Source organism: Pongo abelii, chromosome 12, assembly GCF_028885655.2.
Source record: "Pongo abelii isolate AG06213 chromosome 12, NHGRI_mPonAbe1-v2.0_pri, whole genome shotgun sequence".
NCBI lineage: Eukaryota > Metazoa > Chordata > Mammalia > Primates > Hominidae > Pongo > Pongo abelii.
Window position 1 is genome coordinate 63,586,614 of NC_071997.2, and position 18,281 is coordinate 63,604,894.

An 18,281-nucleotide genomic window follows, 5' to 3' on the forward strand; every position below is an offset into this window, starting at 1 on the left:
AGTATATACATCATCTTCTGTTGTAAACTGCTTTTTAAAGACAGTAATGTTATGGACATTTTTCCATTTCAAAAAGTATTAATTAGGAGCATCAATGTCTGAATTGTATTTTATTGTATAGACATATAAATGTAGCCTAATATAAGTTAGCCCCTACCACTGGGCATTGTTGTCATATCACTAATATAAACAATGCTGTGGGGAATCTACTTAATTATTGTTTGTGATAATAGTATAAACATCAGCCCAAATTCCTAACAGTGGAAAATTATTAAATAAATTATAGAACATTCATATAATAGATTGTTTTGACATAATTAAGAATTACATTGTAGAATCATATTTAGTGTTGGGGCAAAATTCATGATATATTGTTAATTTTTTCATTAAATAATATTTATTATACTAATTTTGCATTTACGATAGATGAGTTCCTAAATACATAAGTATAGGGAAGGCTGAAAGTGGAGGGGATACAGGTGGCTATTTCTTACTGATGGGATTGTGAATAATTTTTAAAGCTTTTATAATCAAATGATACATATCAACATGTGGTAAAATACACTATTCTTTCTAAGAAATTATTATTTTATTCCTAAAGGTTTTTTCTATTTTTCATATCTGAAATGAGTGTTGGATTTTATCAATGCATTTTTCAGCCATCTATTGAAGGGTTGTGTGGTTTTGCTTACTTGACCTATTGATCCGATGTATTGTATCAATAGATTTCCTCAAAATAAATTATCCTTGTCATCCTAGAAGTGTTACCTAATTATCTCAGGCTAATTTAGTCCTGAGAAGGCTTTGGGTTTCTTCCTCCCAGAAGTAAAGAGGAGAAGCAAGAACCTTCAGATATTTATTTTACCCTTTGACATTAGTTTATGTTTTTACAAAAAGTTTTTTATACCTGCTTTATATAATTTGATCCTGTGACAAATACAGGCCAGGTGGTATTGTCTGATTTTATAAAAGAATAAAGAGGGGTCCAGAAAAATTAAATAATTACAGGGCCAAACAGTGGTGGAGCCAGGAAAAGAACACATCCCTTTATATAAAGTATCTCTCACCCTCTACACTTCATGGAAACACACTCAGCTGCCCCTTTCCTTGATTTGGGATGGCCAAAGCCTTACTGCCGTCTCCCTTACACTCTGCAGATAGGAGGACTTCCTCCATCATCTTAACATATCAACCGCCATCTTAGCCTGGAATTGCTTGGCTTTAATAAGGTCTGGGGTGTTTATAAAGAGAAGGAAGGCTGGTTACCATGCACAGAACACCAGGCAAGAGCCCCATCTGTGGTGGGGTCCCTGTGATCCTTCCCTGGCTTCTGCAGTGACAGACACTCCAGAGTTCAGAGCCCCTAAGTGGAGGAACTGGTTAACCAAGTCCTGCTGATGTGTAATGGATCCTCAAGCCTGCCCTTAAAGAAAACGGTCCTCTTCCAAAATGACCTTTTAATTTTGGTCCCATCCACCCCCAGTATCTACACACTTCTTGTCCTCGCCTTTCTCGGGATTTTGTTCTGGCTCCAGAAGGTCCTAGAGTCTGTCATCCCAAATAAGCTCCTTCTGGCCAAGCCCATACTTCCATCTCCACACACATGAGTTCTAGGTGGGTGACCAGCTGTGCTGGATGCCCTGAGACATCCAGTTTGCACCTGAGGTCCTGGGGTAATTGTTCAGAGCATCCTCTTTTATTCTCTCACACCACAATGGCCAAAAGAGCAATGAGGTTGGCCGAAGAGACCTAGGCCCAAGATTTAGGATTAAAGCCCATTCTCACAGCCTTATCCACTGCATCAGGAAATCCTGTTTGCTCTACTTTCAAAGTATATCCAGAAGCTGACCATCCTCCTCCAGCCCACAACTCCTACTGAGCCCCTAAACATCATAACCCCTTACCTAGATTACTTGCGTCTCCCCGGCTCTATTTTTGAGCACAGTAGCCACAGCTGTCTTTTTACAATTTAAACAAAAACTGTCACTCTCTGCTCAGAGCTCTGCAATGCCTCCCTGTGGCCCTCAGTGTGAATGCTCAGGTCCTTACAGTGGCCTGCAGTGCCCCAGCAGTCTGTGCCCCTGACCCCTGACTACCCTCTTGCTTCTCAGACCTCATCCCCTCTGATTCCTACCTGCTGGTTCTGCTCCCACCACAGTGCCCTCCTTGCCATTCCGCAACCAGGCCAGACATGCTCCCTTCTCTGCCTGGAACACTCTTTCCCCAGAGATCTACCCAGCTTATTCCCTCTCCTCTTTAGTCTTGGCCCCAGTGTCACCCTCTTCATGAGGTCATTTGACCGTCCTTTTTAAAATTACATCTTCCCTTAACTCTTGACATCTGCTAGCTCATCCTATTTTTTCCTCATAGAACTAATCTTTTCTCTAACAAACTACATACTTTTCTTATTTGTTATGTTTATGTGTCTTTTCCTCCACATTCTAAGCTGCATATGGAAGAGATTTTTATCTGTTTTGCTCATAGTTTATTTCAAGTACCTAGAATGGTGTCTGGCATATAATAAACGCTCAATAAATACTTACTGAACAAACAAATCAATGAGTCCCAAAATCGTTTTTCCTGAACCCAAATCCACTCTCTCTGAGCCCTTGACTGAGTGTCACTACCATCACCGCCCTGTTGCCAGTCTTGACTTAGAGCCATGTGTAGGAAACTCCACAGTGCCCATCCTGGTGCTTCCTGGAGGACCACTCTGTCATCTTTGCAACTCAGTTTATGTATCTAGAAAATGGTGTAAAGGGAAAAGCAATTTCCTTTCCAATGGGTGTGTCTGGTCCTATTGAGAAGGCCCCTGTGAGTTTAAGTGCAATCCCAGTGGGCTCCAGGCCCGCCTCCTCCATGCCTTATGAACGGGACAAACAGCCTGGCTGGTACCTGGGGCTTCGTGTCCTCTTCGTCCTTGTAGTAGCAGAGCTGCTGAGCCCTCAGCACAAAGTACCTCTGCTGCCAGTTCTTCACGATGGACCTCTGCTTCTTCAGCCAGCCCATCTTGATGGGCCTCTCCAGCGGGTTGGGGGTGGACGATGGATGGAAGGCAGCCATCTGCTCGCCAGTCATCACACTCCTTGACCGAGCTATAGAGAGGAACAGACAGGCCGACTGACCGAGGGACATGGGGCAGTGAGCAAAGAGTGGGCGGAGAGGAGAGAGGAACCCCAGAGGGGGCTGAGAAGCGGGGGGACGACAACCAGGTCCAGTTCAGGGGTCTGGATCTGAGCCAGAGAAAGTCCCCCCCCGAGCCAGAGAAGCAGCCGAGGGGCCAGCTCCCGGTCAGGGCCAGGCCAAGAATAAAACCCAGGCTGCAGTCGGTGGCCCCGTGCACAGGCAGTCCGGCACCGCGGCGGGCCCCGTCATTCTGCAAACCGAAAGGTTGGCTGGAGCCTTCTGAAGAGGAAGTGGCCACAGCATCTGACAAAAGGTGCTTCCTTTTTCCTGCGTGGGAGTCAGTATCTGACAAGAGAGAGGAGAAAATAATGCCTCACTCTGAAGGCTCGGGGTGAGTCCCACGCAGCTGCAGAGGCCGCCGGAAGCTGCCTGGGCACTCTTCCACAGCGGCCGGCTAGAGGAGGGGCCACAAGACAGAAGCTGTTAGCTCCAACCTCGCTGTGGAATGCAGGCCCCCTCCAGCGGACCCCACTCAAACCCCAGCCCCCGGCCACAGGGCCAGCCTGCAGGGAGTTGGCACCTTCTGAATTCTCCTGCCCAGTGCCATTCTGTCCCCTGCCCACGGAGAGTATCCCAGCCCTTTATGCTGTACAAGGCGCTCACTGCTGCTGCCTTCCTATGACCTTTACAGTTAGGTTGTCACTGCCAATAGAACTCAGAAGCAGGATTTGAAGCCAGAGCCCCTTGAACCTGCTGCATGGTATATTTGGCTTTTGTTTTCACACAGGAGTTCTGCCTGTCATTCGATTAAGTCCAGCCTGTACCTCCACATCTTGTCTCCATGGTAACCCCCACCCAGGACCACGCTCTCCTTTCCTTCCCTCCGCAGCGCTCCATCTATCACCCTGGTCCCCATTCAACACTTCCTTCTGAGCCCCATCTTCCTTATTTCCCAGTCAGTTCAATGATGCCCTTGTCTCCTTGGCCTGTACTGCCCTCCACACTTGCTAATACCCAGTGTCTGCACCCCTCTCCTTCTGCCAAGTGTTGCTGGAGGAAGGCTCCATCTTCCAAACCCCTTTTTCAGCTTTTGTCCATCCCTGGACCACTCACGACACAGCTAAACTAAGCTATCAACTCTACTCTCAACCCATTTCATTTCATCTGATTGGAGACTAGTTCTACCTTTCCTGACTTTTTGACGGTGGATAAATTATGCTTCTCTGAGCCTCGGCTTCCTCACTTGCTAAATTAGGATAATAATACTTCCTTCTTTATGGAATTGTTGCAGAGATTAAACAAACATATGCAAACCACTTAGCACAGTCCCTGGTCAAAGGTAAGTATATGTTACTCTTACTGTTTTTATCAACAGATGACTTTACTTCCTACTAAAAGGATGGGGGTCATCACTGAGAGCTTCTTCAGCTTCCCTCTTCACTTCAAAATGTCATTCCATCATCAAGATTCCTCTCTTTCTTCTTTCCTATCTTTAATGCATTAAATTGCCAACATCTCCTCATTGATTTTGAAAAATATATTCAGGGGGTACACGTGCTGGTTTGTTACATGAGTCCATTGCATAATGGTGGGGATTGGGTTTCTAGTGTACCCATCACCCAAATATTGAACATTGTAACCAACAGGTAATTTTTCAATCCTCACCTCCCTCCTGCCTTCCCCACTTTTGGAGTCCTCAGTGCCTATTATTCCCATATTTATGTCCATGTATACCTATTGTTTAGCTCCTACTTATAAATAAGAACATGGGATATTTGATTTTCTGTTTCTGAGTTAGTTAGGATAAATAGCCTCCAGCTCCATCCGTGTTGCTGCAAAGGACAGAATTTCATTCTTTCTCATCCTGTTATTTCTATCTCCTTCTACACCTGTGATTCTCAATTTTTATTTATAGTCATGGCATACTTTCAAACACCAGAGTTTTATATGGCATTACAGAGTCTTTCTGTAGCTATCTCCAATTGTATCTGGAGTTATCACCCTATTTCTACATTTCACCCTTAGGTCCAATATTGCTGTCTGAAGAGGACTCCACTGTAACTGGGCTCTCTTGACCCTCACAAGGGGTCTGAGTTCCCATAATATACCCTTATATATGGTTCCATCTGGCAGTCACTTCTTACCTCCCACCAGGGACCTGGTGAGGTCATACTAGGTTGTATCCCACGTTGCAAGACATATTTGATTCAGCTTCCCATTGGACAGACATCATCATAAGAGTGCTTATACTCAGATGTAGAAAAGGTAATTTGATATTTTGATGAAAATTTGGTAGCTTGCTTACAAAAGATTTGCTTTTTATCAGTGTGTCTTAGCAGCCCAGTTAAGAACTTTATCTGAGATCTTGCTCCTCAGTTACTTGCTATCTTCAAGGCCTTCTATCTGTAATTAAAGAGCAGCCAATGTGGGCTGATCACTTGCTCTAAGGCTGTGGAAATGATCCCAAAGGAACTACAGAAAGATTTTGGCAGAATACAATGGGGAGGAGGGAATTTGAAGGACTGTATACAGTTCTGTATCTCTGTAAGTCAGAGACTGTACCTTGCAAGGACTCTTACCCGTCCTAGAAAGAGGGCAGAGAGTAGGCAAAAATGAAAAAGATAGTTTACACACAAAACTTTTGGAGAAAATCGAAGAGTGAGGCATTCCAGCAGATGCAGAGGCATTCTCCCCCACATCAGTAGCCTCAGTGAAGTCCACCCCAGTGTGGCTTTTGTGACCATTCAACTGTAGCAACATCAGACATGATAGGGAGGACCCCCTTCTAGCAGTGGCATATGAGGAACCTTTACTTGGCTTCTGGGGTGATGCCATCAGATGGAGCCAACTCAGGAGTGGGGTGAAGTGCCACATGGTGGCTAGAAGGACTCAGGCCCCTTGGGCCACCCCCAGAGGACCACAGACATTATTAGGACCACAGTGGGGGTTAGGGGAAACTGAAGATCTCCAACAGCATTGAAGAAGTGGGAAGGGGTTAGCAGAAGAGAAAAAGATACTACGGATTGGAAAGAATTCACTCAGCATAGAAGAAATTAGTTGCTGGTATTTTGTTCACAGTTCTGTGAAATTTTTCATGCTTTGTTTTGGCAAAAACAACTATAAGAAAAACAAACAAACAAACAAAATACCCTCCTAGGAGCACGTGTGCATTGCAGAATGACCTGGCAAAGGCAGGAGTAAGTGCGAGGATCTTATGTTCCCAGACCTGGCCAAGGGGACCTTTGATGCCCTTGTAGCAGAAAGGCAACCAGCTTGTCTGCTTACATATGAACAAGGCTCTGCCTGGCCATGTTTTATATCCATAAATGATACCACTCACTCTACATCCAACCAGTGTTTCTTTAGTGCCTGTTAACATCCCACCATAGTTGGTGTAACTATGGGCACTGGACCACCCATTACAAGTTAGAGAGTGGGGATAGCTCAGTACAAAGTTCCACACTGCTGGAATTAGGCCCAAACCCTGAGGGTAGGGAGACAGCTGGGGTCTCAGATGAGCTAGGGATTAAGCAGGAGCACTTTCCATCCCAAGTGCAGAGCCATCTCCCTCCTTAGCCCACAGTGTTGCTCACCAGCCAGGCCTAGCATGAGATGATTAAAATAGCAGAGAAGAAAGTCTGGGGGCCTTGAGTTTGTCTTGGTTTTGATTAACTTTCCTTGTTAGGTTCTTTGAACAATCTCTCTTCTTTGTGGGTGTGACTTGTTCCGGATAAAGTAAACAAAGAGATCTGTTACTATTAATGGAGCTGTATCTCATAATGAAAATAATAACCATGATAAGCTTCACTTGTGAGCCAGTCATTGTACCCTGAGTGCACGTTCCCAGCCCTTCAGGAAGGAGGTCTGAACCAGGCTGAGCGTTGGAGAGGGGGCTGCAGGCAGACCAGGGCGGGGAAAGGTGGGAAGGCAGTTGCTCAGTGTTTACAGAACACCCTGGGGCAAGTGAGAAATGAGGGCCTCAATAAGGTTAGAAACCTCACCTTATTCTAGTAGAGAGAGGATGAGCAAGCCCCTAGCACTGCATTGTCTAGTACAGTAGCCACTAACCATAAGTGGCTGCGTACATTCAAATGAATTAAATAGGTTACATTAAGTTAAAATTGAGTTCCTCCGTCCTACTAGCCATGTTTTAAGTACTCAGTAAGCCTGTGTGTTTCATGGCTACAGTACCAGACAACAGATAGAGAACATTTCCACTATCACAGAAAGTTCTGCTGGTCAGCACTTCCCAGAACCTGAGTGCTATCATTACAAAGCGTGGGGTGGAAATGGGCCATAAAGGTGAGGCAGCATTTTATCAAATAGAGAAATCAAGCTGGAGGGCCCAGAGAAGAAGATGCTTTAGATGACAGAGTGAGGCATTCAACTTGATTAGAGAGGTAGTAGGGAGCTATTTCATATTCCTGAGCAAGAGAGGCCCATGATAAAATATAGTTGTATGACTGGACTGTTGGTGCTGAATTTTAGTCTGCAGCTGTGAGAGAGTACTGGAAAGGAAAGAAGAGAAATAGAAGAAGTGCCACATGCCTAGGGATGTTGTTTCTGCTGTAGAAGTTAGCTGCTTTTTGCCCCAAGATGGGGCAAAAGAAAATTAAAGAAGGAAGTATGAACAGAGAAGTCAGCTGAGAAACGTTATCACTTCCTTTCTTCATCTTCTGCCGCTGAACCCTCAAAATAATCTGCTCTCATTTCTCACTTAGTCTAGATTCTACTTTGGATGTAAATGTGTGGGTGAGGCGTGAATAGTTCTTTCAGAGCTGGGGAAACAATTTCAGGTATTTTCCCAGTATGTTGATATGAGCCGTGCATTAGTTTGGGAACCATGTTTAAGTGGATTTGAAAAGGGAGTAGAATTTGCATGGCTTCCCCCAGCCCTTTTTTCTGAGCTGTAGACCCATCCATCCAGCTTCCTAACACACCTCCATGAGAATGTCAAGCTCATCATGCTTACCACCTCATCAAACTTACCACCTTTCCCCTTCTCACCTCTACCATTCCTCTGGCTAACACTGACACATACGCCCAAACCTGCTTTACCTCCGCTGGTCTCTCTGATGTACCTGAGTGACGTTCTTCCAGCCAACCAATCAACACAGAAGGCTGCCTGTTCCTTATATTCATCACTGACAGCATTGCTTATGACGTGAGCCTTCTAAGACAGAATTCTGATCATGTTACTTTCCTGCCTAAAAGCCTCTGATGACCCCCTACACCTCCCTCTTAAAAGATGAAGGCTAAACTACCATGGAGTTGGAGTCCTTTGTGGCTTTTTCTGCTGCATTTCCTGCTCTTTCTCCATACCCATCCTGCTCTTTATCCAGCACAGTATGCTATTCTTTCTGCTGGAATGTCCTCCCCACCCTCCCCCACCTACATCCAATTTGACCTCTTGGAAAACTCTTACTTATCCTTCAAGAATCCCTTCAGGCCCCGCTTCGTGTGAGAAGCCTTCCTGGCCCTGCCAGACTTAGTTGCTCCCTGGCTCTGGACCCTTGTCAGTGGAGACACATGTGTATCGTAGCCTTTATCACCTTGCTTGGTACTTTTTTCTTTTCCTGTATTCCCTCTCCACTTGCACTCTAAGAAGACAGGGGTACTGCCTTGATGTTTGGCCTTGCTCATCCTTGTATCCTGCACCTAACACAGTGCCTAACAGAGAGAAGGAAGGAGAAAGTAGCAGAAGTGCACAGGCTTCTACATACGCAGCCTTCGGTAAGCCGTATTCTATCTCTGAGGGCCAGTTTCCTCCTCTGTAAAGCTGTGATAATAACATGTATCTTATGAGGTGATAAATCCATAGGGATTAGTAAGGATAAGTGGACAGGTCCCAGCCAGTGCCTACTTCTTAAAACATAGACATTAAATGAAAGCTATTATTATTAACATTATTATTATAGTATGGACTCAATTTTATTCTAAGTGAGAGAAAAGAAAGAGAATATTATGGAGGGGAGGGATGAAAAGAGGGAGAGAGATGGAATAGAGGGAGATTGGCTGGACATTGCACAACATCCCAAGTGCAAAGCCAGAAGCCTGGATTAGGATGGACGAGGAAACAATATGAGAGGCTAATATCGAGAGGACTCAGCCACCTGCTGAACAAGGAGGAGCAGGAGACAAAGATTTTTGTGAGGTTTGGGGTTTGAGTGGCTCAGGTAAGGTAGCCTTCCCCATTCATTCATTCATTCATTCAAGATTGAGGACTTGACATGCACTAGAACCATTTCGGGTCCTGAGGATATGAGATCAGCCAGACACAGCCGTGATGGATCTGGGAGACCCATTCATGGAAGCAAGGAAGGAAATCAGAGAACAAGGCCAGTTTGAACAGGCAGGTGAGTCCAGGTCTGGACATGATAAAGTGTGAGTGTGGACTGAGAGCTTCAACTTTCCCAAGAGTTTTGGTTTTGATAAGTAAGGCTTATGAAATAAGAAAGAGATTAGGAGGAGAAAAGGGGTGCAAGTGAAAGCCAGAAGATTTGAGTGACATGAAAATCTCAGACCAGAAAAGTTATTTGCACAGACATTCAGTAACCAAAGAAAAGATGGCATAGAGGAAACCAGCACAGAGGGAAGCATTTCTAACTTGAGGCTATGGGGATAAACTGAGATGCAAAACAGAAAAGGGTGCTGTTTTCCTTGGGATTTTTAGTAAAGCTCCACACTTCCTAGAAAAGCATCTGGCAATTGAGGCATCTTGATAAATATTTGCTGAATTAATAAAATAAATGTTTTAGAATGAAATATGAGCCACCATGCAGGCATTTTGTATTTGCAAGAAATATTGGCCAATTTACCTATTGGCAGGATTTCTGGATATGTTCACTGTATCCACTTGAGCAGAGTGGCCGATGGAAGATATAATCCCTGATCTAACAATAATGAATATCAATAGTTACTTATGTATTGAGTACTTACCACGAGCCAGCCACAGTGCAAGCACTTTATACAGCTGTGTCATTTAATGCTCATGCTCTTTATGTAAGTACCATACTGTCACCCTCATTTTTCAGACCAGGAACCAAAGCTCACAGAGGTGAAATGATCTGCTCCAGTTAACAACTAGAAATATGATTTCAAAGCCCAATATCCATATCTAAGCCACAGCCCAGAAAGGAGCATGTATTCCTGTGGTGAAGACAGGCATCCACATTGGAGATGGAATCCATGTCTAGTAATTCACAGGGTTAAAGAACCCAGAGTGAAGTGGACAGGAAAGACCATACCACCCTTCACTGAGCTGGGAACAAAGCCACTACTCCTAACCTATCATGTGAAGCAGCTGCCTCAGCCCCACCCATTTTGCCTCTAGATTGTGCACAAACAATTTTGTGCTATTTCCGCCAGTGTATGCTCTGCAAGGCTCAGCAGGCCTCGAAAACACAGTGACAGAGAAATGGTACTGAAACCTCAAGCCCACCACTGAGGCTGTGCTGACACCCCAACAAGAAAACGGACATATTAGGCAATCCTGCCACGTCTTACCAGCTGCTACCCAAGCTCATGTGGAGAGACCTAGGGATTCTGAGCAAGGCCCCACGTGGCCAAGGCATGGGAGGGAGAGAGAGTGAGCTAAGCTACCGTGGGCCCGCAGTCAGGCCCACACCACAGCTGAGGAGGGAGCCGACTGGGGAGCTCTCTGAAACAGCAGACCTGGCATCGCTACCACCTGAAAATGATAAACAGATTCATACGTCCCTGCCCACACCCCGCACACATACACACATGCAACGCCCCTACCACATTCACACACACCTACATGCAGACCCCCCACCTATCCTGTTATCGGACTGAGGGACAACGGCCCTCAGTTTCCACCCAGAAGGAAATTAGGATATTTGACTTCAGAAACTTCAGGCTCACTTTCTGTCTTCAAAGCAAACGCCCCCCCCCCCCCCCCCATTGAAAAGCACCCATCATTCTTTTGAGTTTCGTTTTTAACTTTAGTATGAAAAGCATTGCCCCTTCAAAAGGCATCTTTACTGTCAGACTGATGACAGCAAAGAAGCCTTCTCTCTGTACCCTGAAATTAAACCACATGGGTCTTCCCAGGGCACTCACCCTTGAGACAAATTTGTATAACCTAATTCATAGAAATATCTGAAAGTCGTTCCCTAAATGCCTGCCTCAATACTCCGGAATTGGGCAGATTTAATTTTCCCATGTTCTATGGATTCTAGAAATGCCCTTTATTGTTTGACAAGTGACTATGTCAACCTAAAGGAAAAGAATCTGCTTTGGAAAGGGGCTTGGCACCAATAGCTATGTCTTCTGCAGGAAGAGATAAAAAATGCTGTCTTGGTAGCAATATGAGACAGAGGGAGAGAAATTACCTGTGTGTGTGAGAGAGAGAGAGAAAGAGAGATGGAGAGAGAATGACAGAGAGTGAGAACAAGAGAGAGAGAGAAGGACAGAGAGAGAGGAGTACTGGCTTTCTGTTTCTTCTTTCTTATCAGCAGCTCTGGAAACCTGAGCCAGCAACAAATATTGCAAGGTTTTTTTGCACTCCAGCAAATTTGTTTCACCTAGGGTGCCTCTCCAGGGCCACCCCTCCAGTGTTCATGTTTTGTGGCTTTCGTGTTTCTTAGGAATTTGGAGTGCAGTTGCCTCTTGTGGGTCTGTATGTCTCCATCAGTTGCAACACCTTACCCGGCCCTCTCCGCCTATCTCTGCATAACAGGAAGCCACGTGTAATAACAAGAAGCTTGCGGAATTATGAACATTTCCTACTGAACACTGCCCCAGAGCTGCCTCTTCCTCAGCACAAGGCAAAGTAGAGATTTGGCAATCAGAGGGCAAATTTTCTCTGTAGAAAATTCTTTGACACTGTAGCTGGTTAACTGCATATGCAAGCTACCTGCTTTCCCAGGCATGAGTGTAAGGAAGAACAATTCTTAGCAGGTAGGACTGCAGGATAATTAGTGCAGTAAGCTCTGCCCAACACCCTAGTGGTGTGTTAAATTAGGAAGAGCAATCGAAGTACTGACCCCTCCATTGCCAAAGCTAGTCATTTATTTTAGGTAAGAGGTTTTGGTTCACTGGTCACTAGCATTCATAAATAAATAAGTGCATTAGGATGCTTGAAATATTTGTATTGCATAAGCGTGGATGAATTATATGGCCTGAGTAATTCACAGGAATGACCCTTCCAGGGCAATGCTCAAGTACTGGCAACTACCATCAAGCACTGGTCCTTGAGGAGGCTACAAGCCATTACAGCCTAACAGACTTCACTCCAGTCAGTTTCTGGGGCCTCTACATGTCTTAGGGAACAGTGATTTTAAACTTTAACTCTACTGAGAGTTAAAGTGACCAGTGAATAATGCTAGCAGTGGGGTGGGCCCAGGAAACAAGTCATAATATGTTTCTCCTATTCTACAACCTGATAAAAAGATTCCATTAAAAACTGAGACAATTTGATCATGGATAAAGGATAGATGATACCAATGAATTATTAACTAGTTTTGTTAGGCATGATCAGGGCAATGTGGCTAGAAAATAAAATTTCCATATTTTTAAGGATGCATACTTAAGCATGGGGAAAATGTGTCTGGGATTTGTTTTAAAATATCTTAGCATAAAAGGGAATAAAAGAAAAAGAAAGGGATAGATAAAACAATGTGACAAAATATTCTGTTGAACTTCAGTAGTGGGTCTACATGGGGGTTCATTACATTTTCTCTGTTGATGTTTGGAATGTTGATATAATAAATGATCTTTTTAAATATTTTATTAGGCTTAAAAATAAATTCAATAGGCTTGTTGGGTTTTTTTTTTTTACATGTCAGCTATTGCTCTAAACTTCAACTTGTCTATTTTCCAAGGTCTGCATTTCAGACCTGTTACTCCTCAGAGCACAGTGGAATGACACTGCACAGATGTTATACCACTTACGTACACATTCCCTCCCAGACAGATCCGCCTCCATACCCCTGCACTGTCACTTTATCAGCTGATGAATGGGAAGAACTGAGGGATTACTGAGGCTGCCAGTATGGATAGTATTCCTATAAAGTCAGCTTTTACCCCAACACTTACTGGCAGAGAGAAAGAAAGGGCAGCAGAAACTGGAGGGAACCCGAGGGTGGTCTGTGAGGGAACTCAGGAAGGAATGACCACCTAGAATTCTCAGTGACCTCATGGCAAGAGCTTCCATTTCCAAATTTCCATTAAAATGAGAAAGGGACTAGCTCAATAATAACAAGGGGAGATCTAAAATGAATGTAAAAGTAAAGAAGGATTCTATCTGCATGCCATTTGGGGGGAAGAGGGATTTCTGCAAGATGTAGGATAGGCAAGGCTAAACTGAAGAAAGCTGTTGGTCCCCCAACTCAATGCATATGGAACAGCCTGCCCCAGACGGAGTGGAAAGGGCCCAAGAAAATCCTGCACTAACAACGCCTAGAGAGAAGCAGCAGCAGCATGGAGGCAGGGAACAGATGGAGACCTGAGAGCTCCTTCCAAGTGCGCACAGAGGTCTGGCTGGGGCATGTTATTTCCAGTTTACCCTGGGTGCCCAAAGTCAGGCCAGACAAAAAGTAACAGCTCTGTCCTGCTGGCTCCTCAACCGGGTCACAATACCAGTGAGAACAGAGGGTGCCTTTCCAACTAACCTGGAGCTACACAAGAAGAAAAACAAGAAGAAAATGAACTTTCTTTCAACAGAGAGGGTAGCCACCCTCCCTTAACCCCTTAACTGGATGCGTCTTAAAAAGTTACACATAAGCTTGCCATAGCACCCAGCAATTCCACTCCTGGGAATCTATTCAGGGGATGTGAAGGCACATGTCCATAACAGTTTTTGTATGTGAATGTTTCTAGCAGTATTATAGACGATGGTCAAAACTGAAAACAATCCAGAAGCCACCAACAGGTAACTGGATAAACAAAATGTGGGAAAGCCAAACAGCGCAATACTACTCGGCAACACCAAGGAGCAAAGGACTGATTCATGCCACACAGTGAACCTCAAAAACATTCAGCTAAGTGAAAGAACGTGAATACAAAAGACAACAAATTATGTGAGCCTGTGCATAAGAAATATCCAGAAAAGGCAATTCTACAGAGACAGTGGTTGCCAGGACTGAGGGTGAGAGCAGGGATTGATTGCAAAATGGCTGGAGAGAACTTTTTGGGGTAATAAAAATGTCCTAAAACTGGACTATGGTAATCATCACACAACTCTGTAAATTTACCAAAAATCATTGAATTGTACACTTACAATGAAGGAATTTTATGGCATATAAATTACACCTCAATAAAGTTTTTAAAAGAAAGATTAGAAACTAAATAATATATATAACTGCCATACACACAAAAAAACCCACCATGGAAACAGTGAAGAGTAGAACAGTCTCTGCATACAAAAAATGAGAATAATTTTCTACACTTTTTATGCAGTGAAACATGCCAGAAACTCTGCAGAGTTAGAGATTTTTGCCTGTTTTGTCACTCAAATGTCTGGAATATTCCAGGAATGCAAGAATACTTCAATATTTAAAAAACTAGTAAATGGTTTAGCCCACCAATAATTTAAAAAGTCCTATGTTTTCAAAGATTATGAACTTGCTTTTGATAAATTCAACATTAGTTTATATTAAATGTTAGGTATAAAGAACAGAAGATCACATTGTTAGGTGTTAAAGAGTATCTCAAACCGAAAAAAGGGGAGGGGAGAATTGAAGGAATGCTCTATATTGCTGAAAATTCAACTACAGAAAATTGGAAGAATTAAACATTTTTAGGATTCAGGCCAAATATCTGCTTGGTGTTTTAACTGTATATGGAAAAATGATGAAGTACAGCAGAGAATCTTCAAAGAAACAGAAAATGACGCAGCATGAAATTTCTGATACTTCTACTGTGTCATATAATTGAGAGCTGTGAAGTTTATGAAAATTTTCACTGCAGTGACACTTTGCAATTTTGTGATTTTTTAGAGTTTGATAAAGAAAGCGTTCTAAAATTCATGAAAGATGATCAAATACAAAAAAGCCAACATCATTGTCTTGGTTACAGCTAGTGACTTGTGAAAAAGTATTGAGATTTTACTTTTTCATAAAATTGTATTATTTATCAGCATTTCTATCAACTTTGGGCTACACTTCATGATACTTGAGTAAGGCTTTGCAGAATGCAGTATTTTCCCTGTGATTCAGCCACTGACATCTGGTAGTTCTGTTTCCTCTTCAAAGCTGTCAAACATTATCAGCCGCCTGAAAAATGCGTTAGGGGGTTTCCCTTTTATCACCCAAGGTCCTCACAAAAATGTCAGGACTTATTTTGTATGTATCTGTGAGCAACTGTAGTGTTGCTGTCTGACCTGGACTTTCTTGGCCCACACACTAGCCTCTGCTTGACATTTCTTTTTGGCTGGCCACTCCTTCACAGTTCTTATGGAAGAACTAGAAGAACACCATTTTTGTTTCTTTTTTCTTTTTCTGTTTGTTTTTAGCCAATAGTCACTGAAGGACCAACTAAGCTTTTGTGCAAAGGCTGAAGAAGCAGGAACCAGAGATGCACAAACAGGACGTAAAAGAAGGAGAACCATGAGGGGGTGACTCAACAGGCTAACACCAGGACCCCAGGATGCAGTCCTAATTCCAAATCCCTCTGGCTTAGCACATCTAATAGCATACGAGATCTTTTGAAGATGAAAAATGAGTTGTAAAATTTGACTTGGGCTATTTCTCTCCAATTATAACTTGTGTGATTTGATTTATTTTTTCCCAATTATTTTTATTGCAGTAAAACACACATAAAATTTACTATCTTAACTATTTTTGATTGTACAGTTCAGTAATATTAAGTACATTCACATTATTGCACAACCATTACCATCCATTTTCAGAACTCTTTTCATCTTGAAAAACTGAAATTCTGTACCCATTACAAACTCCCTTTTCCTTCTTTCCCTAGCCCATGGTGACCACCATTCTACTTTCTGTCTCTATGAATTTGTCTCCTCTAAGCACCTAAGTGGAATTATACAGCATTTGTCTTTTTTGAAGCAGCTTATTTCACTTAGCATAATGTCCTCAAGATTCATCCATGTTATAGCATATTGCAGAATGTCCTTCCTTTTTAAGGCTGATTAATATTCTATTGAATGTATATACCACATTTTGTTTGTCAATTCATTTGTCAATGGACACCTGGGTTGCCTCCATGTTTTAGTTATTACAAATGATGCTGCTATGAACGTGATGTAGAAATATCTCTTCAAGACTGTGTTCAATTATTTGAGTATATATTTAGATGCGGAATTGTGGGATCGGATAGTAATTCTATTTTTAATTTTTTGTGGAACTGCTATACTGTTTTCCATAGTAGTTGTAACATTTAACATTTCAACCAACAGTGCAAAAGGGTTTCAATATCTCCACATCCTCACCAACATTTGTTATCTTCCAGTTTTTTAATAGCAGCCATCATAATGGGTGTGAGTTGCTATCTCACTGTAGTTCATGTTGCATTTCCCTAATGATTACTAATACTGATAGCATCATTTCATTTATTGTCCATTTGCATATCTTCTTTGGAGAAATGTCAATTCGAGTCCTTTGCCCATTTTTGAACTGAGTTGTTTGTGGGTTTTTTTTTGTAGAGTTTATGAGCTTTTTATACATTCTGGATATTAATCCCTTGTTAGATATATGATTTGCAAATATTTTCTCCTATTCTGTTGATTTCTTACTCTGTTGGTAGTATCTTTTGATACATAATTTTTTAAATTTTCAGAAGTCTAATTTGACTATTTTTTCTTCTGTTACCTGTGCCTTTGGTGTTGAAGCCAAGAAATCATTGCCAAATTCGATGTTGTGAAGTTTTTGCCCCACGTCTTCTTCTAAGAGTTTTACAGTTTTGGGTCTTAAATTTAGTTCATAGGTCCATTTTGAGTTAATTTTTGTATATGGTATTAGGTAAGGGCCCAACTTTTTTATTTTGCATGTGAATATCCAGTTTTCCTAGCATATTTTTGAAAAGACAGTCTTTTCCCCATTAAATTATCATGGCACCCTTGTTGAAAATCATTTGACCATACACATGTATGTGAGGTCATACATGTGTATGTGACCTCTACATCTATCCTATTCCAGACAATCTATTCTATTCCATTCATCTGTTTCTGTCTTTATGCCATTACTACACTGTTTTGGTTTACTCTAAATTTTGTAACTAATCATATAATTTTTGAATTATATGATTCAAATAGGAAATGTGAGTCATCCAACAATGTTCTCTTTCAAATTTTTTTTTTTTTTTTTTTTTTTTTTGCTATTCAGGATCCCTTGAGTTTCCATATAAACTTTAGGATGAGTTTTTCTATTTCTACAAAAAAAAAAAAGTCATTGGGGTTTTGATAGGAATTGCATTAAATCTGTAGGTTGGTTTGGATAGTATTAAGTCTTCCAACCTAGGGAGCCTGGGATGTCTTCCCATTATTCTGTTCTTCTTTAATTTCTTTCAGAAATGTTTTGCAGTTTTTGTAGTTTTGTAGTGCAAGTATTTCACCTTCTGGTGGTTAAGTTAATTCCTAATTAATTTATTCTTTTTGATGGTATTGTAAATGAAACTATTCTCTTAATTTTCTTTTCAGATTGATCACTGTTAGTGTATAGAAGTGCAACTGATTTTTGAGCTTTGACTTTGTATCCCGCTACTTTGCTGGGTTTATTAGTTCTAACAGCTTTTTGGTCGAATCCTTAGGATTTTCTACATATAAGATTATATTATCTCTAAACAGAGATAAGTGTACTTTTTCTTTTCTAATGTGGATGCTTTTTATTTCTCTCCCTTACCTAGTTCCTCTGTCTAGGGCTTCAAATATTACATTGCATCAAAGTTACAAAAGTGGACATCCTTGCCTTGTTCCTGATCTCAGAGTAAAAGCTTGGAGTCTTTCGACGTTGAGTATGATGTTCACTGTGGGTTATTTACATATGACTTTTATTACATTGAGGTAGATTCCTTCTATTCCTGGTTTATTGAGTGTTTTTATCATGAAAGAATGTTGAATCTTGTTGAATACATGGCTATCATTTGAGATGATCATATGTTTTTCCCCTTCATTCTGTTAATGAGATGTATTAATGAAATTGATTGATTTTTCTATGTTGAATCACCCTTGCATT

The 18,281-nt window shown here is 42.1% G+C and overlaps 1 protein-coding gene across 2 annotated transcripts in view; it reads right to left on the minus strand.

Moving 5' to 3' along the window:
* Positions 1-18,281, minus strand: part of ARHGAP25 (Rho GTPase activating protein 25) — a 92,512-nt gene that overhangs the window by 48,947 nt on the left and 25,284 nt on the right. For both annotated transcript variants that reach the window (XM_054545991.2, NM_001132531.1), the window contains 1 exon segment: positions 2,896-3,095. In XM_054545991.2, coding sequence (XP_054401966.1) covers positions 2,896-3,095 — 200 coding nt within the window.